The sequence below is a fragment of the Tachysurus vachellii genome, chromosome 4, assembly GCF_030014155.1.
Source record: "Tachysurus vachellii isolate PV-2020 chromosome 4, HZAU_Pvac_v1, whole genome shotgun sequence".
NCBI classification, from domain to species: Eukaryota; Metazoa; Chordata; class Actinopteri; order Siluriformes; family Bagridae; genus Tachysurus; species Tachysurus vachellii.
The window spans coordinates 19115066-19141555 of record NC_083463.1 but is presented as its reverse complement, the minus strand read 5'-3'; the positions used below and the strand labels follow the sequence as shown (position 1 = coordinate 19141555).

At 39.0% G+C, this 26490-nt stretch overlaps 1 protein-coding gene across 7 annotated transcripts in view; it reads right to left on the bottom strand.

The window, feature by feature from the left end:
• Positions 1–2457: 2457 nt before the first annotated feature.
• Positions 2458–26490, bottom strand: part of tox2 (TOX high mobility group box family member 2) — a 102777-nt gene continuing 78744 nt past the window's right edge. For 5 of the 7 annotated variants that reach the window (XM_060868213.1, XM_060868214.1, XM_060868215.1 and 2 more), the window contains 6 exons: positions 17678–17911; positions 13408–13638; positions 8736–8816; positions 6060–6449; positions 5407–5543; positions 2458–4463 (listed from right to left, as the gene is read on the bottom strand). In XM_060868213.1, coding sequence (XP_060724196.1) covers positions 4421–4463; positions 5407–5543; positions 6060–6449; positions 8736–8816; positions 13408–13638; positions 17678–17911 — 1116 coding nt within the window. In that variant the 3' untranslated portion in view covers positions 2458–4420. The remainder of the gene's footprint in view (positions 4464–5406; positions 5544–6059; positions 6450–8735; positions 8817–13407; positions 13639–17677; positions 17912–26490) is intronic. The other 2 variants (XM_060868218.1, XM_060868219.1) reach the window with 1 other exon arrangement.

Below are 26490 nucleotides of genomic sequence, written 5' to 3'. Positions count from 1 at the left end.
TCACAACATTTTGTTAATTGCTACATCTTATCATCATATATACACACACATATATATATATATTTACTTTCTATGAAATGAAAATGGATGTTAATTGTAATAGAAATGTTCCATACTGCAGCTTTATAATATATGACATAATACATGTATATGTATTTTCACATGCTGAACTCTGTCTATATATTTCAGGGTCATTATTAGTGACTTACTGACTGAGAAGCTTCTATTTCTGTAATGTCCTTTCAAACTGTGGGAACCAGATCTAGCTCTGTATTGTCATGGTTTTGACTCATACTCATGATATGAGTTAAGAGAAATCAGTTGAGGCTCTGGAACACTGTTGTTTCAGTTCTAACATGGCCACTGGTTTACTTTATCAGGGTGATGAGGGCTGTTGGAAAAAAAAAAAGTAAGGTTAATGAACTAAGAAGGCTTTTGTTCGTTTTTTTGTTCTAACAAACTTCCTGCCACCTTAGAGCTCGGAGTGTTATGGCTTTATCTACACAATCTAGACACCCACTGTGTCCCAGTTACTCTGTGTTTAACAAATACAGGTGGTGTACAAGGTGAAATCCACCCAGATTCTCCATCTTCCTTGAAGCTTCGTTATTAATACGTACACGTATAACTGTCAGCATTCGGATTTGACGTTTTTTTTACTATACATTTCACTTCTCCTGATTTAATTCCTATCTCTTAGGTTTAATATCTTTTGAAAACAAAAGCATGCAAAATAGCTACAGCATTATAATGGTGGAAAAGAAAAAAAAAGATTTAAGCAACGAACATTTGTGCAAAGATTCTCAGAACCAAAATACCTGGCACCGTATACAGTTACCACAGTTATCATGCAGGCTGCAAATTCTGTCTTTTGAAACTTTTTTTTATTTTTTTGCTGAATCTAAGAAAAAAAAACAGAAAAGGAAACATCTTATAAAAGGAAGAAACTGAAACTCTTTTCTTGTCAAATCCGCCCACGTTTCCTGGGCCTGTTTGCACTGTTTCTCTCTCTCTCTCTCTCTTTCTCTCTCTCTCTCTCTCTCTCACTCTTTCTCTCACTCTCTCACTTTTTCTCTCAGTCTCTTTCTCTCTCTCTCTCTCTCTCTCTCTCTCTCTCTCTCTCTCTCTCTCACACTCTTTCTCTCACTCTCTCACTCTTTCTCTCAGTCTCTTTCTCTCTCTCTCACTCTTTCTCTCAGTCTCTCTCTCTCTCTCTCTCTCTCTCTCTCTCTCTCTCTCTCTCTCTCTCTCTCTCCCTGACTGGCCTATTGTTAAAGAGAAGAATTAAAAAAATTGAAGCACAGGATCAGTACTTTGCCTTAGACTTGCAGATGAGTTACATACAGTATGTGGCTAAGATTAAATTGTTGATGTGGAAACTATAGCCCATACGTTACATGACCACATCAAAGAATGAAAAACAAAATGGCCAGACGGGAGAGCAAAAAAAAAAAAAAAAACACACTATAGATCCATCTCCTGTCAAAGAGAGTTAAGTGCACGTTGTACCACAAAGTTCAACTGCTGCACAAGTGGAAAGTTCCTGTGTACCGAGTAACTAACTGTCTCTTTACTTTAGATTTAGATTGGTTCATATGACCAGATCTCTTGTGTGCGCTATTTTTACATTTACACTTTCTGAGGGTGGGTTTAAAATGGTTGGTTTGTTGGTACAAAATCATGCAGCACTGTTTGCTATTAAAGACAGCAGGCTCATTCATGTAACACAAGGACAGTAAAACATGGGTGTATTCGCAGGTAAACATTAGAGATAAGCTCGAGGTCTTTCATGAAATCTATCACACACACACACACATACACACACACACACACACCTCTCTCTGAAAGCAGAAATGTTCACCAAGAACCTTATTAAATCTATTGTGTCAATGTGCAGCATATGTAGCAAACCGCTACAGAAACATAGTATATGTGTAAGTCTATATGAAAGGAGCCACAAACACAAATGGCTTGAGAACACAGCGAGCATTTCTGCCTTCCAACCCCCCCCCCATTATCTTGTGTTTCATTAAGAATGTATGACTGCGATTTCCACATAATGTGTGTCATAGCACGAAATGGTGCTTCAGGTTTCCAATTGCTCAATAATGATCTATTTGCCAATTCAATACTAGCAGAGGTGCCTGGTGCAGTATGAATAAAACATATAATGGCGTTTGGGGAAGTGGGGTGCTCAGCAATCCTACAGTATAGGTTTAATTTTGCTATAGTGTTGCCTAGAAAAAGCACAGCTACTTATAGAACGTCAACATTGTGTGTCTAAGTCCAGTTTCTATACATCTGTAACGTACCGGCCTTTAATCAGACTGTATATGCTGTAAGGCTTTATTTGAGGTGCAAAGATATTTGACTGTGTGTGTGTGTGTGTGTGTGTGTGTAATTGCGTTATGATGTTTTGTATGAGATGTGTAAGAAAGCAAGAAAGAAAGACAATGATTTCACCTTTAACATTTTTTTTTATTACGGACAAATGAAACCAAAAAGGTATAGTGACACAAAATTACCTGGCTGCAAGGAAAGAAGAGGCCAGTATCAAAAAGTAAAAAACAAACAAACAAAAAGCAATCTTCATCAAACCAAAAATGCAAAAAAGAAAAAAAAAAAAAGACAAATGAAATGTAGTTATATGCAAAAAATGATCTCATTTTGTTCATAAATAGATAGGAAACCTGTTAAACAATTAAATAACTGATGGGCAACTTGCAAAAAAGATAGATAAGTTGGTAACAATTTAAAATAATTATAATTACTGGCTTTACAAATAAAATAACTACAATTGGCAGGTTTGTACACAAATTAAAATGTCTTAAATTTATTATTATTTTTTTTTTTACCAAACTAAAATATTATGCTACAGTGAAAGAAAGAAAAGCTTGACTAAATGATCAAACATATTTTTTTTCTCACAAAACATAAGGATGAGATCAACACAATATAACACCTAGCAAAGCTACTAGAAAACTATAGACCCACTGTTGTTTGAAACGTGTGCTGAATTATCTCACATTGAGCATGGTTTAGTTCACCTCTAAACATTGCACTGGTATGGATTCATCAGTCAGACCAGGCAAAAAGAACGATTCTTAATTGCCTTTAAATGAAGGCCTTTGTTTTAATACCCAGGGTTCAGTTCCTGTAAAAGCTGTCCCCGTTTCCATCCAGCTGACATGTACAACCTGAGATAACAAACAAAGCCAATCAAATCCCGAACGAATGTTGCTTCTTAAAACAAGCCTGTTTGGAAAAGTAAGGCTTGTGTCCGGGTTTTCTGCTAAATGACACGGTTGGAGCTGCAGTTTTTTCTTTTTTCTTTTTTGCGGGTTCCAAATGGAGACGTGGGTCATAACGTTCGTAACGGTTTTGAACCATCAATCTTTAGTTGACAATCCACCAGTGAGCACAGATTTAATGCAAGATTGTGTTTGTGTGAAACACTCCTCTAATATATGCACAGGCTGATCAATTTTTCAACACACGCGCGCACACACACACACACCGCACACACCCACCCACACATACATACTGGTAACTCATTTGCTCGCATCCCAGCACACGCTCACAGGATACCATTTAAAATACAAATTAATGAATTATAAGTCATATTAAAGAAGAAAAAATATCTGAACTTCATTTTTTCCAATTTGATCCCAAAAAAAGTGATATTTACAATCACACTGTGACAGTTTATTAAAGACCTATTAAGGTCTTTAAAATTACAAAAACAAACAAACAAAAAAAAAAGTCATTGTTAAATGTATTAATCTATTCACCTGTTTCTTTTTTTTTTTTTCCTTTTCTGACCTTACTAATATCTTTTTAAAATTCACAGAGCATCAGATGGACCTACAGTAGGATGTTGGTCTTTAATGACTTCATCATAAGAGTATTTCTCTACAGTACAGGACCTGTTATTGATTAAAATAAAACAAACAAACAAAAAAACAAAAAACAAAAAAAAAAACAAAAAAAAACAAGCAAGCAAGAAATAAATAAAAGAACAAAACAAGGGCATGAGAAAGTAATCAAGAAGAGGAAAGCTTTCCTCTATTTTAATTAAAGCTTGTTTGCCCTGTGGGCCTGTTTTATGGTAGTTTGTTTATTTTTTCCTTTAATATATCTATGTTTTGTTTTTTTTTTTTTTTTATTCAGAGAAAGTAAGAGTGCTCTGGAAGGTCTCCAGTGGGAGGCCTGTACATTTTAAGTGCTTGGCAAAAAAATGAGAGGATCACTAGTAGTCTTCAGAACACGCGTACACATCCTTCTAAAAACAAATGAAAATGACACTGAGTAAAAACAGAAGGTGGCGGGGGAAAGGGTGGAGAGGTGTAGGGTACTCCCTGGTGTTGATTCATCACTTTTTTTTGTCACACATCGTCTTTTTGTTTCTTCTCCATTCACTTCAAGTGAGGTAGAGTGGCTTGTCCCTGCCTATCATGCTGCCACTGCAAAATAAAGAAATAACACCGACATAATTATCTGAAAACATTCAGAGTTCTTACACACAAGTAAATAATCATCCAGCTAAAAAAACTTGATATCCATATTTAATGCTGTCCAAACTGCTCCAGATGTGAACATATAAAATGTGCCTCTTCTGGCTTCAGCGCTCACATCAGTCTGGACTTTCTCGGTTTCTCAGTCATTCATTTAAACACAGTTCACATCCAGGCTTTAGAGCACATTGGAACAGAAAAAAGGCCACAGACGAGGCTGCAATGCCAATCTGAGGTCTGCTGCTGCGGCTCTATCGCATTAATGGTGAAGCAGATATATTTTATATATATATATATATATATCTCGATACTTCAATATATTAGCTGCAATGCTGAATAAGCACAGTGTGGATTTTAGCTCAGTTGCTTTAATCTGTCCAGTTCTAGCATACCAAAGGTACGGAATCCCTGAACCGCAAACTTAATAAAAGGTTGAAGCGTTATGTTATTTTGAAAGACGCACGCCGTTATTTTTAACGTAATGCTATTCAGACTTAATAACTCGTTCATTTGAGGAGGTCTGGGGGAGCAAAGGTGTTAAGTGGGGTTGACGTCAGGGGTTTGATCAGGATACTTGAGTTCTTCTACTTCAACTTCATGGCAAATCATGTCTTTCCATTTACACCACAACATTTTGTCCATTATATTAGTAAAGTATCCTTATCAGCACCATCAGACCTAAATAGTTTATTATTGATAGCAACAGGTGAAGTAGTTGCCAGCATGCCATCTAGGTATGAATGGACAATCTCTGAAAATTCTGCACAGCTTAAATGTATTAAATAGACAGATAGTCCAGCACGGAAAAGGAGGATACACCCTATAGATATTAAGCGGCCATACTGGTTTAGGGTTAGGAAGGGAAGACAAACACACAGACACACACACACACCTGCAGTGGTTTCCTCCACACTCCCGATTGCAGTACTCACTGTCCCAGTCAGGGTTCTGTCCCACTGGGTTTGGAGCTCCAGGAGACTGAGAGCCTCCCACAGTCTTCTGATATTCTGACTGTAAGTGAGAGAAGCCCTGAAAAGAAAGACAGCGAGAGACATCCTCATTAACTATTACCTTTAAAGGACTTACATTTTTTTTATTTTTTTATCATTAAGTTCTCCAAAGTGATAAGCAATTTAGAAACACAAAAGAAAATGCAGCTACAGTTTGACATTCAATCGTTTACAGTAACCTTCTCTCTGGGCCCATGTTTTTTTTTTTTTCCTTTAGCGGTTTTGCAGAAACGTGCTAAGCACAGAGAGACAGTTTCTAAAATCAGGCAGTTTCACTCGGATTCACACGTTGCAGGTCTCTGCTGATTCAGATGACACCTCGCTACACACCTTCATCTCACAAAACAACACAGCAACCGAGCACGCCTCTGCCCCAAGTCAAAAACATCACACCTCATTACAGCATGCTGTAATCACATACCATTGGAGAGCTGGATTTCATTTCAATCTAGCTAGTATGAGGTGCTGCTTGAGGTTACATTGTGATCTGCTTTGGTTTGAAAAGTTAATATAAAGGATTTTTCCAGGAACTGACCTGCTGGCCTGGGGCCGGGGAGTGGAGTGAGGCCTGGAGGCCCATCTGGTGAGAGATGATTGGCTGTGACTGGACCTGCTGCATGCGGATTGGCTGATTGAGGAGCGAACCCTGGTGCAGGGAGAGCTGCTGGTGGAGAGGGGGGCTGATTTGGAATGAAGCCGGAGGGGAGGCACTAAGTGCGGGCAGCATGGCCGAGCGGGGCAGCGCGTGCCGGGGAGCTCCGGACGCCGCATAACTCTGTAGGTCAGACAGAGGGAAGGGACTTGGGCCCAAATAAGGAGAGGAAGGCTGAGGGGGCACACTGTACAGCGGGGGGTTAGGGGGCATCATGTGGGATGAGGGCTGGCTCGACTGGGCACTTTTACTCTCCACTGGGTCATTGTAGGTCTGAGAGAAAGAGAGAGAAAATAAATATAAAAATAAAATCAGATTAAAACAGGAATAAAAGGAGGACACCTTTAATATTTTAAAGGCAGGAGATATAGCACAATTTCTTTTAAAGTCATGAAAAACAGACAGTGCAAAGAGACTGCATCAAATGTGATAATGCATGCAGTCATAATAATGTTCTAACAGTTATAGACAAAATGGCATAAGCATGCAGAGAATAAAGACATGGATGAGATGAACCAGATGTTGATAAGCTGATAAGAACTATAACAGAGAACTATACAGGCACAGCAAATGTGTGTCCCAAATCACTGGCATTTATTGTTTAAATATTGTCAGCATTTATACTGCATGATGAAAAGCTGGTACTTTCATTAGCTGTCACAGTAACTGGCATGATCTATGAGCACAGCTCTCGAATATATAGAACGGTGCGACAGACGTGATCGATATGAAAATACTAGCTGGAGGAACAAAGTGATGCATTTGCAAAATAAAATAAATAAAAATAAAAAACATGTAGAAACAGAAATAGGGAAACTATGCCAGAGAGGCTGAGTGTGTGTTCGTGCGTGTATGTTTGACAGAAGTCACCTGCTTCTAGAAATTTCCAAACAAATCCATCTTAAAATTAAACAACGGCACTTGGAAGTGCTCCAGGAAGTCATTTTTATAATATCGCTCCACCATGCCGTCACTTTAAAACCCCAGGTTTACACAAACCTCAGATAGATGGATATATGGACAGAGGATACATTTCATTTCATTCGTCTAAGAACCTCATGTGTCACGAAACAGATTTTGCAAACAAGAATTTTTTTGACAAACTGTCTCACCGAATTCATAGACATTCCTTTTTTCACATATTTACAAGCAAGCTGAAAGACCATGCTGCAATCGGAGTTTTCACAGCTAGCTGATGTGTCTGGAAGAAATGCTAATATCTCATTTGACATTTGTATTATGCCTGAAGAGGGAGGAGGGCCTCCTTTAAAATGGCTGCTTTCACTTGGCTCTCATAATCACCCAACATACATTTATCGAGACAAAACCCTCACAATAACGTATTAACGTACAAAATGCCGCCAGGTGCATACCCATTCCGAGAGCTGCATAAAAGCTAGCTTCTTCAGCTTGCGCACAATCACGTCTCTCTTTCAGTTCAGTTCGAGTGTGCTCTCTACAACCTCTCTGAAGAGATATATGAAAAATAACATCCTTTAAGAACAACAGTGATTTTCTCTACATAAATATATGTTTCGAGCATTGAAGACTTTGAATGTGCTGTGAATTTGGTGGTTATTTCATTTTTGTTTCCACCCCATGTTTTTTCTCCATACTTTCTTTCTTTTCAGAGCCTGCTAGTTCACTGATGCATCAATCAAAGTGTCTGCAAGAAACAGATTTTGACGAAATATTTAATTATGTGAGATGAAGGACGAGAAAGGCGTTTAATAGGAGCTGCCGAGGGAGGAGGCTTGATGAATACACCATTCATAGCTTAATCAAGCCTCTTGTTTTGGGCCAAAGAGCTCAGAGAGAGAGAGAGAGAGAGAGAGAGAGAGAGAGAGAGAGAAAAGTATAGAAAATGAGAGAGGGGGGAGAGAGAGAGAGAGAGCGAGAGAGAGAGAGAGAGAGAGAGAGAGAGAGAGAGAGAGAGAGAGAGAGAGAGAGAGAGATCCGCAGAGGGAGTGAGGGCGAAGGTGTTTTACATGAAAATGCAATTTGCGTTTTTGAAAAGGAAAACAATGGCTGTGAAATTAGGGGTATGAAAATGGTGTGTTTTATTATGTAGATGAAAATATGCAATAAAACGATCCGTTGCACAGTTCGGAACTATCCTGAGATGAAACACTTTCAGAAATTAGAAATCAGCTATCGATCTATGGGTTATGCATAGTTCTGCCATTATGAAATTGAGCGATAGATCAGGTCATGAAATCTAATGGATGAGCTAAAAGAGAAAAAACTTCTCCCACAACCTTAATGTATAATGTATATTATTATTATAGAGAGAAGGATATTGCATACTAATGTAAGCTAATGCTGGATTATTTTCCAAATGCACACACACACGCACACTAAAGGGATTGTTTGGGGTCTAATTTTGCATGGTGGTGCATCCATGCACACAGATACACAAACCCGCACACACACACTCCCTTGACAGCCCCTCCCAAAGGATTCTCTTGAATTTCTCCATCTAAAGTATAATATGGCTCATCCCCCCATCACCAGTGACCCGTACATATCAAAGACATGACCCCCTCCTCCGGTGGTTACCTTGGAAACCAGGCTGGCTCGGTACGCTGCCAGGGCCTTCAGGTACTCCTTCTTTGCTGCTTCTGTTTTTCTCTTATACCCCTGAGAGAGAGAGAGAGAGCGAGAGAGAGAGAGAGGGAGAGAGAGAGGTTAGACATACAGAGGTTATCACATGCACAGAGCAAGTCTTCAGCCATGTGACCTGAGCCAAGGCCATGGTCAGTGTCATGTCAACCACATTAAATGCAGTGTCAAACATATTTATAATATTTAACCCTGCCCATAAATTAATAAATAAGACAGATTAACTATTTTCTCTCTTTTTGTCTGGGATTATTGTATGAAACTTCATCACATGAGTGTAATTTCATCCAACCCCCTAAAAATAAAAAAATAAATAAAAAAAGGTCCAAGACAATGCAAAAGGAAATCAGTTTCAGCATTTCTGCTGGAGAGTCCATTAAGGAGGCACATCGTTCTATCAGAGTGGGTGTCACATCAAAGGAACAGCACAAAGAGAGAAAGAGAGAGAGAGAAAGAGAAGAAAAGGCAGCAGGGTTTAACAGGGAAGGCAATCTATAGCAAAGGAATGAAGCCAAAGAAATAGTGAGATTGGAATGTAGGCTAATGTAATGGCATGTCAATCATTTTGCCTGTTGGCACAAAAAGGAAAAAAAAAATTTTTTTTTTGCTATGAAATCGAGCAGGACAACAGCATGACTTTAAAATGATGAGAAAAAATGTGAACAAAAGTTATTGAAAAAGTGATGCTATGTTATATTGAGGGCAGCAGCAAAAGTGGCATGGTGGTTTAATTGATGAGAAAAACAGCATTAAAGTGATGAGAGTTGCAACACCGTTTAAACTGATGAGGGGGGGGAAATGTGGTGCTGTTTCTCTCCAGGGAGCTTGTTACAGCGTGCAAGTAAATGAAAAGAGAGCAACATGATTTAAACATTTACATATGGCTAGGTATGGCTGCTATACTGTAGATAGAATTACCATTAAGCTTTAATGTCATGCACACTGCTACAGGGAAATGCACACAAACGCACGACGAGACACAAACACACGAGATGTAAACACACCCAAACAGACGCCAGCGTTGAACTTCAACCTCGCTACAGAACACTGCACACACACACACACACACACACACACACACACAGTGGCCAGTGTTCACAATAATAGCTACCTCTCTCTCTTTCACACACACACACAACATCTGTCTAATCTGATTATGGAAAAGAATCAGAAAGCTGAAAGTAGCGGACAGCAACTGCTGAGGTTAAGTTAAAGGCCATCCAATTACTGACTTCTTTTATCCGCTTCATACTAGCGTCCTGAAACTGAAGCGAAAAACAGCAAACAAATGGCGTAGCAACCTCTGCGCTAACGAGATTATTAGTCGTTAAGCGTTGATAACGCCGGCTAGAAGTTTGAGTCCCTGTGTTGCTGACAGTTAAATACCGAACGAGGTTGTATGGCTTTTGTAATAATGAACTCTCGAGGAGCTCCCGGCAGCTCGGGTTTCAAATTAATTTAACCCGAGCTAATGAGTGGCTCTAACGACAGCGACTCTTAAATAAATTAACACGCCTAAGGATTTCTAATTATTCCAAAGTGAGCGGATTCATTAGCAATTGAAGCCGTCACAGAGAGAGAGAGAGAGAGAGAGAGAGAGAGAGAGGTCTCAATGAATTAGAACTAACGAATGGGGGCCTGCTGCTGGCGTGAACGAGCACCATGTTGCCTTCTTAATCCCGACATGGCAGGTGGCCCCCCAGCAGAATTAGCTGGTAATTGTATCTTAATGAAATGTTCTTGTTTGATAACCGGTTAATTATGGAAGACAATAACTTGCGGAACCTCCTGACATGAGGAAAGGGGCGTATACCCTCTGGGGGTGGGGGGGTTTGGGGTAGACAGAATGAGAAAATTAAAGAGACAGAGGGCTTGATTTGTGCCGCCACTACTTAGGGTTAGTGTAGAGCACTGGAGAGCTCTGTTTCAGGGGATGCCATTGAGGAAAGACGGGGATCTCTCGCCGTATCCCCCTCCTCCTTTCTCATAACCTCACTAATCTCATAACCTCGGCCGTGCCGCTAGGGTAAACTTGATGACAGACTATTCTGCGTCGTTAGCCGTCACTGTAGTACAAGTACACCTTCTTAAAAGCACAGAGAGTTAATGAGGCAGCGTTTAACGCTCAAAGCACTAAATCCCAGGGGAATTAATAGCAAATGAAAATGGCAGGGTTGTTAAACTACTGTAAGATAGCAAAGAAAAAAAAAAGCTACCAAACATTTTAAACCATGAGTGGTAAGGCTCAAGGACAACGTGTCAAGCACCAAAACAAAAACAAGCTTCTTTTTGAACATCTTGACACTGTGCTCCATAAACACTACATTTTTACTTTATATGCTTCACAGATGCTGCATGCTTCATATTTACAGTCTAACGATGCTGCAACTCTGATTCGCATTTAATTGCTTCTGTACACAGTATAAACACAGACAGCCCGAGCCTGCCTTATAGCTTCCTTATAGGTCATCATGTTTCCATGTCATTGATTCCTCATTGATATAAGAGACAGGTCAGGGTTAACACTAAACAAAGCAACTGTACTGCATCGGAGATGACGTCAATCAACTCTCTGTTAATGGGCCTCTCAGAGATGCATTGCTCAGCTCTTCACTAGTGCGTTCCTGGAGGATGCGGATAATGAGGATAGAAACGTACAGACCGCATGAACTACACAATGTTTCCCTCCCTGATGATATCCAGCTGAAGATTATTTCAGAAACAGATGTTGGTTATCAAATATATTGCAAGTATAAAATATAAGTAGTGTTCCAGAAAGGTGTGCGAAAGATATCTTCGTAAGACTTCTGGAAAGGCAATACAAGAACCGAAATATTTCAGATACAAAAACATAACAAATAAATACAAGATTTTGTAGAAAAGTAGATTAATAAGTTTTTCTTTTACAACAGCAAAACATTATTACTACTACTTCTACTACTAATAATAATATATTGTGTTACTATGGTATATATATTTTAAACAAAACGGAAAGAATTTTTCTTCTTCTTCATCGTCTTCTTATTTTTATTGGGCACTGTAGATGATTGGCAGTAGGTGATGATGTCATCAGAAGGTGACCTGGCCTCAGTTTAATCATTCTGGAGATCAGATCACGGATGACCTCAGCAGTTCCACTGATATCAAACAGATGTGTTCAGAAAAGTTTTAAATTGAAGTCAAGGACAAAAAGAAAAATTTTAAATCCCCTATTGTGATGAAAAGTATATATTGTAATGATTTTTAGGGGAAAAAAACATTAGGCTCAGCAGGCCAAGGACAACTCCACCACTTTCCCGGCAACTGTGTAAAATCATGACATTAAAAAATTGTGATGACATTTAAAAAAACACAAAAAAAGGAATAAAATCAAACACACACACACACGTATATATATATATATATATATATATATATATATATATATATATATATATATATATATATATATATATATATATATATATAAATGTCATGGGAGACAAAGGGTTAAGAAGCACAAACAATAACATTTCGGAGAGCAGATGTCCTTGAGGGAGAAAAAGAAGGGCGCTGGGCGATGGCTAATCTCGTATTCTCAGCATGATCAAATCACCAGGCAACAGATATAAATAAAAGGGCCCAGGAAATGAGGAATTCACATTCAAGGGTGTCAGCAGCAAAATGAAGATTCATGGTGAAGAGGGGAGAAGGGAAGGAGGCAAAAATTAACTGCACATAAAAGGACACAGCAGCTCTCAGAGAGGAGGAAGAAGAAGAAAAAGAAGAGAAAGAGAGAGAGAGAGAGAGAGAGAGAGAGAGAGAGAGAGAGAAATATCACATGGCAGTGGGGTGAGTGGTCTGTACTCTGTCATGGAGACAGGTGCTTTTATTTGACATGCAATAGCAGGCCTTTGTTATGGAGGATATTCTAAAAATACTGTGGCCCTTCTCTCTCTCTGTCTCACACACACATCATCACTCTGGTTCATGTGCAGCTCATTACTGACGAACACACACACACACACACACACACACACACACACACACACACACACACACACACACACACACAGTTTGTCTTAGTGAGGACCTTCTTCTGACATAATAATTAATGCAGCTAATTAACAATATGCTACAACTAAATCTAGCAATAACCAGACACTCAGTAACCAGCAGGAATCATTTTGGCTACTTTGTTGTTGTTGTTAATTTTTAAATAATAAGCTGCATATTTTGTTTTAAAAATAAATCCTTGTGAGGACCAGCTAAATGTTCCCACAAGGTCAAAACTGTTAGATATTATTATACTTGAGGGACATATAAAGCACACACACATTAAGGCTGATTCATAGTAAATCAACTTCCAGTACTACCATTTAAACAGACCCTTTATCTCTATTACCATCAGCATTTGTACGGTCAAACATTAAACAAAATAAACACATTTGCAAAGTAAGAATTGTTCTGTTATGGCATACTTCATTAAGTCCATACAACATCTGTCCTTTAGCTAGAAACATGTTTTCCAGCTTGGGAGAAAAACCTTTTTACAAAAGTTCAAGACCCTTTTTTGAACCAAATGGTGACCTGATTTTAAGGTGTCTTAGAAAGTGTCTTAGCCCCTCACCTGTTTCTGCTCCTCTCCCAAACTGTCCCACATAGAAGCCACAATCTTAGAGACATCTCCAAACGTCGCGTTGGGGTTCTGCCCCTTAATGGCCGCCTGAGTGTCCCGGAAGAAGAGGGCATAGGCTGAGACGGGCTTCTGAGGCTCGTTGGGATCCTTCTTCTTCTTCTTTTTCTGAGGTTTGGGTTTGGGCTTCATCATGTCTGAAGAAGGCCTTTTCTCCCCAGTGATCTTGGGGAACAAGAGAAACAGTGTAAGGACGTGAACACACACACACACACACAAATATACAATGGAAATTAAAAGTCTAGCCTCAAATTAAGATCAGCCGATTCTGTAGGATTTACTTTACATCTTCTTGGTTTTATCTGACTGCCTGAGCCATGGCACAGTGCTTACAGAGCAAGTACAGTATCTCACTTGTTGAAAGCCATCGATCAGGAGAGGGGTATAAAGGATTTCCAAAATATTAGATATACAGAGAAACACTGTGAAAACCATCAGCATCAACAAAGAGAGAAACTGGAGCAACAGAGTAAAATCACAAAGAACAGGACGTCCCACCAAAGGTTATAACAGAACAAGACAAAAATATACCAAGAGACCTACAGCTACATTAAAGGAAGAGATGCATGAAAATCTGACAAGAACTGATTACTGTGCATGTGACTGCAATCTCCTGTTATTCACATGTCTGGGATAAGGGCTAAGGTGACAAGACAGAAGCTCTTTCTCACAAAAGAACATCACCCCAAACCACATGGCACAATGCTTCACGCTCTGACGAGACCAATTCCAAATGGTTTCATCATCCTCCATTGCAAAGGGGATGTGGTTAAGGTGTTGGGACTACCAATTGGAAGGTTGCGAGTTCGAACCCCAAATCCACCAAGCTGCCACAGCTGGGCCCTTGAGCAAGGCCCTTAACTCTTAATTGCTCAGTTGCATGAAAAATGAGTCGCTCTGGATAAGGGAGTCTTCCAAATGCTGTAAATGTAATATAACGTAATAAATCCATTATTACAAAATGAGTGTTTGATGCACTAATCACCATGGGAACACCACACCACACCACAGTACATCATAAATACAAATCTGTGTAGTGACCTGAAGCAGGCTGTGCACACGAGATCCCCTTACGATTCGATGGATCTATCAGTGTTTTAGCAAGAAACAGTGTTTTGTTAAAAAATCCAAAGGTAGCATGAGTTTAGGGGTGTGTACACTTATGCAAAGTTATTGTAACTTTTTTATTCTTCCTTTAGAAATGTTTCTAATTGTTTTCCACTGTATTTTTATACACTGAAAATTCACATTGAGGATAGAAAAAGTTCTGACATGATTTATCCTGGTTGATTTTTTTTCTCTCTTTGATATAAAAAGGGTGTGTAGTAAACTCCATAGCAGTTCTCATTTTAATCCACCTTATCAAATAGGCAGGTGTTGTGCAATTCACTCTGCTACATGCAACATCTGAAACTAATTTCCACTGCATTGTTCTTGCTGTACCACATAATGGATGAAAGATGAAGAAAGAGTTATGAGAGTCAGACAATAAACAACATTTATCATTCTTACAGTGTTCATTATAAAGAGAATTCACCCAAGTCTATTTAAAACACAAACTCAATCTCCTCTGCATAGAGTTGGGATTTATTTTTTTTTGTTATTATTATTTTATGAAAGATCTACCACCTTGCAGGAAAAATGAAACAGAGAAACAAAGCTAATGGAGGTCAGGGAAATGAAAAAGGGAAAGAATAAAGAAGAATAATGCTATTTCGGATGACAGACCTTCGGTTAAAAAGCTTCAAATGAACAGAAAGCGATTTTCAGTTTGTCATGGTGTACTCAGGATTATGATGTACTTCTGATTTTTCACAGGCTATTTCTATCGAGCTCAAGACAAAGAAAATAAGAGCAAGGAAATAAAGATCGGCTCGTCCTAGTTTCGTACCTGCTTCCGAAAGCGATAATGAGGTTCTAGTTAAGCTGGTGTTTGACTATGCAAACGTGAGACGTCTTTTATCTGCAAACATTATGAAATAAAAATGGGATCCACTGGAACCCAGAGAGTGCTTTCACTCAGCCTCTGTCTGAGTAATCTGCTCTGACAGGTTATAGACAATGTCTGTCTGTCTATCTGTCTCTCTCTTACACAATACACACACACACACACACACACACACACACACACACAGTTAAAAGCCCTGGAAAAAGAGATCTGAAATATTCAGGGCAAAATTGATTTCTCTACCATAGGCCGGGCTGAGCAGGCATTGTTAATGTCCCATTTGAATCAGTGCTACATGGCTTCATCTCATGTCTGATGCACGCTGATATTTGTTTCTTCTGCCGAAGCAGTTGCACATTAAAGAAAAAAAAAAACAATTTCATTATTCAAACGAATGAAAGTGCAGAGAGAGAGAGAGAGAGAGAGAGAGAGAGAGAGAGAGAGAGAGAGAGAGATGCAATGACATGTTTCAGTCGAAGTGGAGAATACAAACCAATGAGTGAAAGAGGTTTCTGGGGCAGCAGTTGATTTTAGGGCGGCTTAAGAACTACACAGTCCTCGTTATACTCATCAGCGCGACTACAGGATTAATTCAGGTGGAGTAGCATAAAACTCTGATTGATCGGAAAAGCTGAATTTTCTATTCATTTCTTTCTTTCTTTCTTTTTTTGCAAAGCCTTACATTGTGTTAGATGTTAAATTAGAACTAGAGGGAATGGAGCTGAAAGGAAGGGCTGGACTCATTCTGTGGATAAATCTGGTGGAAATTAGCATGAAATACCAACATCATCGCTTATAGGACACAAGTAGAAATAAGAGTGTTGGCAACCGGGTGCTGAAAGTAATTATTTCTGTTGGCACAGAGTTTATAGCTAAAATACAAATACACATTTGCATGGCAAAAATGACTATATGTGTACACACACACACACGCAGAGACAAGTGGGCGGTGAAATACAGAGAAATATATTGTTTACAGTTTGAATGTGTGTACAATGTACAAACATCACTTATGGAATGCAGAAGCCTGTATGTTCTCACATAGATATATGATATGAACAATATGGTTATAAACACACGCAACCTTCAGATAAATATGCAAAAGTAAAGCCCCCCCGATTGAGTTATGGATCTATTGTTTTGATAGAAGTGAGGCATGTGTGCTGAGAAAGAAGCCAGAACAGCAGCCAACAAACACCTTATTACAGATGGACCTTTGCTCATTAAAATCTGTGATCCTTTACAGACACATATCCGAGCATAGGTGCTACACACACACGCACACACACACAAGCAACAACAACAACAAAATAAATAAATAAAAAATAACCCCTTTGGCTAAACAAAAAACATGAAGTAATGTATTCATGTGAGTGTGTGTGTTTAGGGTGGATCCACTACAACATTACCTTCCAGTAAATAACATGCGATTAGCAGACAATGTAGCTGCATTGTTATTGTTGTCAGAGATTCTTTGCCACTGAAACAATACAGCTGCTTTCAAATGATAGAGAACATTAAGGATGTGAAAAGTTCCACAGTCTGCAATACACCTACAATCCACCAACTTTTTATTAGGGAGAGTCAAATGGTCTAAAACAATGTAATTTAAGCATTGTGTGAGTTAATTCACCCTTTTTATTCTGGGCTCAAATTAAGCACGACGCATCACGATAATGAGGGACTTCTAGCAGACAGTGCATTAAATTAAATTCCAACTGACACTTTCAATAAAGAAAGAGACTGACGGACAAGCAAGAGTAATCGGATTTCTAGGACAATAAAAATAGAGAGGACAAAGAGAGAGAGAGAGAGAGAGAGAGAGAGAGAGAGAGAGAGAGAGAGAGAGAGAGAGAGAGAGAGAGAAAGAGAGAGAGAGAACGAGAGAGAGAGAGAGTGGGAGACCAAAAAAAAGAAGAAAAAAAAAAAAACAGCCAGCATGCTTTGGCAAAGAAAAGAACAAAAGGCAGTTGTATGTGAGGCTGAATTGCTGTAATTTGTAAACAATCTAAAAGAGGCCTCTTGCAGTAAAAGCATTTGTCAATCACAATTATTTGCACACAAACTACACAAAAACAACAAGCCTAATCCTTTACAAAACAGAAAAAAAATCACCTAAAGTTATGAACAGCTGCTTAAACAACAATCCTCTAACACATAAGTCTGTACATCCTGCCTCTGCTAAATCCTATTCCTCAACCCTATAAGGCAACTGTCACTTCAAAGAGAAACAGCGTTCCACCTTCCTTCCTGTACCTTTGCGTGGTAATCTGCTTCCTCTTCCTGGGTGGAGTTCGAAGGGGAGGGCGTGGCTGACTGACTTCCCACGGACGAAGGGGAAGCGTAGGTAAAGGAGCCTCGGCCAATCCGAGAGCTGAGCTGGGACAGAGCGCTCATGGGATGGGGCAGTATCGAAGTAGGAGTGTTTAGCTTGGGGGCATGGTGGGCACGGGGGTAGTGCCCGCTGTCTGACCCGGCCAGAGCCTGCATCTAAAGGCAAGAGAAGAAACCACACTTTACTAAGAGCTAATCAGCCAGATCTTAACTCACCCTGAGTCTTTTTTTAAGCCTAACTACAGTCATGCCTGTCATCCAACAATGACCATTTCTCCTCAGTGGTGGGAAAACGATGATGATGATTCTTCACTTGGCAAAGAGGCCTAGCTAAAAAGCTATGCTCCTGGCACTATCCAGGATTCTGTAGTACAAGCTAACATGCACTCCACACCACTTCTCAATACGAGATGATATCAGTATCTGAGTGAAAGTCAAGAGTGCTCACTTTCTCAAGGGCTGGCTTGGAAAGGATGAGGGTGTGAGCAAAACCAATACTGTGTGTGTGTTCGTTCAAAGTCCTCATAAAACAAAAAAATAAATAAAAAAATAAATCAGTGATGTCCTTATTATCAAATGAGTCCTCAAAAACCATAAAAGGATGCACACGTGTTAAGTCGCAAGGTAACATTTACCACGGGATGTACTGTTCAACATTTTGAATTTATGTTGTAGCAGAAATTCTACTTTCACACTGACTGATCTGATAAATCAAACACAGAGATCACATAGATAAATGGCAAGTTTACAGTAAGTCATTTACCACACATGTTTTCGACTTGACTGTCAAAGGTACCGCTATACCATCAAAGCTCATCTTAAGATGATCTGACAGCAACCGCAAAAGAAAAGCTTTATCTAATAATTGAGTTTTATACACACGTATAAACAGAAACAGGTCATGAGCTAGTACCCTTAGAACTCCTTGACAAAACTACAAACGAGTGCAACAGTTATTGGCAGCATAAAAGACAAGTATCTGTTTCATCGAACATTTTTTAGCACTTTAATTCTGCCTCCTCAGCTCATCTGGGCATGTAAGAAACTGTCGATTCTACTGTAGACAGCACATTTATTCATTTACGCATTTGTTTTATTCATTTACACATAAATAGGAATAGTTAGTGCAGCACCAAGCCCAGACACCCCCCCCCAAAAAAAAAAAAAAAAAAAAAAAATTGATGAACTAGCATTTATTAGTGGCATGCAACATTCATGTGCTGAATAATACATTAGATAGAAACTTAAAATGATCGATGAAGTTCGAAGGCTCCAGACTCTGGTGTGCGTACACACTAGTTAGAGGTGCTGTGATCTTTGTCGGGGCCTGTAATCATGTTAATTGGCCTCAGCAGAGTCTCCGCTAAGAGCAACACAGATACCGGGCGGGCCGTGCTGGTGGTATGCGGTCGTTCTGCTTTGCTGTATTTACAGGACATTAGATGTTTCCTCGCTGCTGATAACAAAGAGGAAAACCTGAACAAAAGCAGTGCCTTTTGCATTTCAAATTTGCTCATGAACCCCCCCTTTCTATCTTCCTCCACCCTCCTCCCTCACCTCCTCTGAGGCTGAACACAACCTGAAATCATATTTCAAAACCACCATCACTTCAAATTTCAAACACGACGAAATAGCTTCTGCATTGGAGAAGGGGATGGGGGGGGGGAGAGAAGGAGAGGGGGAAAGGCGAAAGGGGGGGGGGGGTTGGATGGTTGGTTGAGAGAATGAGAGAGAAAATCAATTCATTTTCCATCTTCAGTGGAGTTGCTCTTTAAGAACTTCCACAAACCAAGAAGCATTGAAAAACCAATTAATCAAACACGAATGGCCTATCATAGCTACTGCAAGCCTATTTCCATAGCAACAGCCTCAGGCTAGAAGCAGCAGCCGTGCTCTTTAATCTGGGCACACTAGAGCTTTTTTCTAAACAACAGAAGAAGACAAGAGAGCAGGACAGTAAAGAACAACGCTCACCTAACACCAACTCAGCGCTCCTGCTCTGACCCATGACTCTAGCCCATTCTCTCTCTCTCTCTCTCTCTCTCTCTCTCTCTCTTTGGCATGAGGACAAAAGGTATGTTCAGTTCTCCATTGTCAACAAGCAAAATACCCCCCCCTCTTTCTCTCTAAAAAAATCTGAATAATTTATGGTATTTGTTTCAAAACTGGCATAGAAGCACCATGATTTAAATTCTGAATATCATTTCAATGGCATTGACTAGAATTACAGCTCCCATTGCCTGCTGGATGGTCTGCAGGAAGTGGAACACACATGCAAAAAAAAAATAATAAAGGCTAATAATAAATAAATAAATAAATAAATAAATAAATAGAGGCTTTCACCACTAATATCCATAATACTATTAGTACTATTCTAGATACAGTCTTCTCTTTATTTGATCAGGAAAAGATTTGAGACAATTAAATATCTAAAATGAAGGATTGCTTTGCATACATGGTTACATTTAATCAATAAAATACACAGAATATTAAATATTGTGACTAATCAGGGATTCGGATTATATTGACTCGCGTCAAAAAAAAAAAAAACCCTGAAAAAGCCTGACAGCATTACTTCACTGTCCTCGGAACAAGCACATTTATCCGTTATTTCTTCTCATATTACAAAGCCATCACTTCGATATTTCATATTAAATAAGCAATTTCGAAGCAGGCGAATTGGTAAACAAAGCTGTGTTTCATGACAATGTGCACAAGCCTTTTGTTTAGTGTCTCATTTGCTTTCAATTCATTTTCAGTCATGAATGTAGCCAGAAAAAATAACAAAACAAAAAAAAAAAACAGTAAGAGAGAAATAAAGGCACACTCTGCCAGAACAACATCTCTCTTAACTAGCAATTTTTGGTCCATGTGATCATTACACAAACATTATTTGGAACAGCGGCTGCTGCTTCCCATACGTTTAGCATAGGTATATGTCAAATATTTGTGTTCGTTGCTGTCTGCCATTCTGACAGACACAGGGCGGGGGAGGGGTGGTACGGGCTAGGTTCTGGCGTTTTGTAGCAAATAAAAGACAGATTGAGAAAGTGTATGAGAGAAAATGGGGGGGAGAGAGAATGAAAAAGTGAAGTGGCTGACCGAGACATGAACACACTCAAAGAGAGACAGTCGGAGAAAGCAAACGGTGTAGAGAGAGTGAAAAAGAGAGACTGTTATGAGAGAAATAGTGACAGACAGTGAGAGACAGAGGTAAATGTGTGTGTGAGAGAGAGAGAGAGAGAGAGAGAGAGAGAGAGAGAGAGAGAGAGAGAGAGAGAGACTGCTATCTCTAACAGTCATCAGTTGGGCTATATAAAGCAGGTTGGGCACGGCTGTACAAACATTATGAAAGAGTCTTACAAAGGTTAGCGGTTGCCATAGGTACTGTATGCTAATTACTAAATGGTATCCTCCACTGTGGGGGTGGTGGGGGATCTCTGTAACTTCCTTTATTTGGCCATTACTGTCTCTGAGCTCAAGACAAACGGCTCTGCTCCCCTCTGCATTCTAATATAAGAGGTCAACAGCGGTGCTATTATCCAGATATACACATATGACAAGCCCAGATCCATAAATATATATTTATTCAAGGTTTCTCTGGCCAAAGAGATAAATGTAGAACAGGCATTTTAAATTACCTCTGCCATGTGACAGGAGACACCTTCAGCTTCACACACACACACACACACACACACATACACACACAGACCCATGTGGCATATTGTTGTTTTAATGGACCTGATGTTCAAAAACATTGGAAAGTTCTCTGATTCATTTCCTGTTTCTCTCCCGCAACGAGAGCTCTTTGTGGTCCTGCCGTGTGCATTGCAGTGAAATAGGACCAAAACAACAAGTGCACTTTCAATTGTTTGTAGTGTTTTTGTGTGTGTTTTATGTGTTTATATATGTCTGAGACTGACAACTGAAAGCTTATCAAAGTGTTATTGCTCCAGTGATCCGATGACCCACGTTCTTTCACATGCACCATGACTGTCTTGTTTGTCCACTCGACTAACATAACTGGCCAATTCCCAGCTGCTCACCCTGGGCTCACGCTAGCAGGATAAAGCACACAATAGTAAAGAAAAAGCCCCACACATAAACCTAATATCTTGATCAGCAGAGTTTTTCCTCCGTAGAGAATTCAAAGGCTTACTTGAATTGTGTGCCACCTCTCAGTATCAGCATAGCAACACACCGGTTTTGCACTTATAAACAGTAATGATTGCTGATTTGTGATGTGGCACCATTTCATTACCATCACAATGCACCCGGAAAGGTGGTGCTGAAGGACAATTTCAAGCTCTTGCTCTAAGATGGGTCAGCATCAAACAGGGAAATTGTCTTGTCTTGTGCACCATCTAATCAGTACAACATTTAAAATCATAGCAGTTTCTGTTGAGAATCCTGACCAGTTCTGTCATCGTTAAATAATTCAGAAGACAAAAACATGGCAAATCAACATTTATATTAATGCCGTCTTCATTTGTGCAACACATAGGTGACTTTTGGCTTAAACTTCTTTCATTGGCAAGAGGTCTGCATTACCCATAATGCCATTTTGCTACGGGTTTATATTACAGTTAGTGGGAATTATTCTTTCCTAAAGAGACAGACGCAGCAGAACTTTAATCCTTCAGTCTCCCTGTTTATACTCAAAAACAAGGCTTCAAATCTTCAGCTTCAAACAATTACTGCAATCTACACCAGTATCATGCCTCATCTCATAGTTTGCTAACTAGCTGAGTCTCGGGACAACTGTGCATATGTGATACAGTTGAACTGCATTCTGAAACTTATATGACAATAAGTCTGACTGACTGAAAATCACTGACTGAAAAAAGAAGCTCTTGCTCTTTTCTTTTTTGGTTCTAAACTTACTTATGTTTTCTCTTATTAAATGTTATTGTAACCGCACTAGGAATGACACAACAGAAATATGTAACTAGTAATAAAGTAATAGTAGAACAGAAATGCTGGAGTAACTAACAAATTAGTGCTAGAATCACTAGAGATCACAAATATTATTAATAATTTCACTTTAGATCAGATCGTTAATAATTTCTTTAACCTTTTTTAGCAGGACACTGATATCAACTTATTAGACATTTTCAATCAGTACAAACAAATTATTTTATTGCCGCATGTCTGATATAAAATTAGTCAGGACGCTGTTGGCTTTTGGCATGTTTTTACCTTACACGGATTTTAGTGGTGGAAGATTTAGATGCTTATGAAGAAGCACCTGGGGCATTTCAGAGAGCAGAAATGGATTTGATATCACCATTTACTTTGAAGATATAAACATTTGGGTGAAACTTTTCTATGAATATATTGCCCCTAGTAAGCTAGGTAAAAACAGAAATACTTAAAGCGCTGAGTGTTTACTTTCATATGAGCCATTAAGCACCACTGTGGAGTGTGACATGACAAAGAAATTCAATACTGAACAAAAGCAGAGCCAAACAGAAACAAATTACATTTTCCAGCCTCTGGTAAAAAGAGTTTAAGTTTCGTGTCAGTGGCCCAAATGTTTTGAGTTCAAATTCTAGTATGCCAAAGATACCCTAATGTTTTTGTGTCCCTTGTAAGTGTCTGACTATTGAGAGCTTGTGATGTTTGGGAGTATTGCCTCTCCTGTATTAGCCTGACTGCTAGGGTTTGACCTTCAATTAGTGTAGACTTGCTGTCAGGAGAGAGTTGTCTGCACATATATCCTTTCCTCTTGAACCAACTGTTAAACATTAGGGCAATTAAGGCCCCTTAAACTTTCCTCTTTACATATATTCCAAAAATGAAATACATTATTACAACACAAACCTGTCTGAAACAGGCTGAAATTCCAGCAATCTGTTCAAGTTGTACAGGATTAAGCCACTAATATGTTCACTACATATGGAAAAAGGGATTTATGGTAATTAAACAATTTATCAGCAGCAGGAATATTTTGTAGATTGACTCATGACACCTTTGGATGGTTGAGTGAACTCACCAAGACTAATAGCCGAGGGGAGATGTGGTGTATCTTGGCATCTTGGCGGCTCTATTGTCCTTCCCTTTCTCTAGCTCTCGGCCATCCCCCTTTCTCTCTCCCTCGCTCTCTCTAGTCTCTCTTTCTCTCTCTGATTGGAGACATCTTGTTGGGAGTGATGGCTCACTCGGCCCAGGTTCACAGTTGCTATTGTAAAATCACAGAGCGTTTAATTGAAACAAATGACTATAATAATAGAACATTATCCCGGCAGGCTCACGGCCATGGCAGCTTTAATTAGCCAAGCGCCAGAGACTGATCCTTCACAAACGCTGTAAACAGAGCGAAAGAGCACGATAGAGGGAGGGAGAAAACAGAGGGAGACTCGCCGTGCTTTGCCCTCCCCACAACTCCCCATTCACCCTGAGGGCAGAACATGAAAACCCACCACTGCTCCATACTTCCTCTGTCTCTGTCTCTCTGGCTGGGTGCAGATGCTGGAGGGTCATTTATAACCCTGCTAGGAGCACTAATAAGTTAGTGGATTTATAAATCACACACTGGTTTAATCAGTAAGCATGGTGGACCTTCTTTTTACACTGTTATATCAGGTAATATGGCAAGATTCTGTAACACACACACACACACACGCGCAAAAGGCGAAGGGTTTTCTACTGAATGTCACTTAACAAAATAAGTAACATTAGAGCGTTCTGCAATAACAAAACACTGGGGCACGTGGGTAGGACTAATTCAGCTGTGTCCAGTTTTATCAGAGAAAAACCAACAGGTTTTTACTAAAGACCAACACCAAGACCAATAACTCTTGATTCCACAGGCAATATTAACCTGTCCCATTACCAAAAAGGACTTAATCAGCTGTTTATATCTGTCCTAAACACTAAACAGAGTTTCCTCTGTTTGTTGCAGATAGATCAACAGAATTGTGATCATTAACTTTTACACCACAGGAATCAGGCTCCACCTGTTTTTGTTTCTGACACAAAAGAAAATGAAGAATGCATTTCTTTTGCATGACTGACAAAGTTTTACTTCTACGACCGTATCTCCTTCTCTGCTCCCGTACAAACAACTAAACAGACTAAAAACACTGAATGAGATATAATCGACAAGACTATAACCACCATCGTTATGTCTTTAGTACTCCAACTCATTGTTGGATTTAACCGTGAAGTGCATAGACATGGCTTAAATCCCAAGCATGGCTTTTTTTTTTCCTTCTCCACATTAAATATGAACAATGCTCACAGAAAGCCTACAAAACACTAGATAAACATGCATATTCTGGCTGTGACAGTTCCTCAAGCTCAGTAACAGCATAGAAGTTTGTAATTGGTCTCAGTTTGAAATCAATCTTCAGCTTCTACAGTTATAACAACTTTGATTTCTACCTGCTCTAAACAATTGAGCTTCCCGAAATACGACAAAGTATTAGCTTAAATTTAACCTCTGTGACCTTGACCAGCAATTTACCAAGGATGCTGTAAGGATGCTGATGTACAGCTCAGTATAACATGCTCATGCCACATGTATCCAACCACTGGCTCCAGCCTGTATGGAAACAAAAACCTTGTTGTTCCCTGTGCTCTGAGTCTCCTGGGATAGACTCCAGGTTCCCTGTGACCCATGGCTGAATGGATGGAGGCATGGATAATAAAAATACAAGATCACAGCTACTGATGTAACAAAGCAGGTTTAATCAGTGCAAGCTGATTAAAAAATACCACTTTTTCATCTTTATATTAAATATCAAACATTTCTTTCAACCATATAGAGTCCTTAACCCCAGAAGTATTGGCACCTGATCAAAAAAAAAAATACAAAATTAATCACCCTTGCAATTACTGATATTTAATGAGCATGCTGTGTACAATAGCACACTATTTTATTCATTTCTTGCAAAACAAAAATTTTAAATAATGAATTTTTACCCTGCAAGACACTAATGTTAATAGGCTCAGCTGAATGTGCAGTGTTAGCCTTCAGCCTCTTGTTTTAACAGCCCTGTTTTAAACTTTAGAAGTGTCATAAGATATCTGATCTAAAAAAATAAAAAATAAATTCTCAATGTAAGAAAAGACAGAGCAGGAAATGCGTGCTTGTCTTGCTTGATCAGCTATTTACACTGTGTCTGTTAATGAATTACAGTATGGGGGAAGCATGAATTGACATGTTCCTGTTTAGCTGTAGATACTAAGTGAAAGTTAATGAGAAACAGGAAATATCTGATAGTTAACTGAAAACAAATTTTATATATATATATATATATATATATATATATATATATATATATATATATATATATATATATATATATATATATATGTATATATATATATATATATATATATATATATATATATATATATATATATATATATATATATATATATATATACATTTCTCTTATTCTTCCATATATATATATATATATATATATATATATATATGGAAGAATAAGAGAAATGTTCTCCAAACGCCAGCATGAATTTATGTTCGACTGTTCAGTTAAAAGGGCACACGGATTTCTCTTTCTTCTTTTCTTCCTCTCCCACCACTAGAGGCATTATATAGGGGTTGGGAGCAGAGCTTGACATGACAGCTCTGAAATGGCTTTGGAAGAAAAGAGGCAGCGCACTCCCCACATGATCCAGACTGTAAGACAGAACATTTCTTCTGCATCTAATGAGAAGTGGAGCCTGGCGCCAAAACACACACACACACAAACACACACACACAC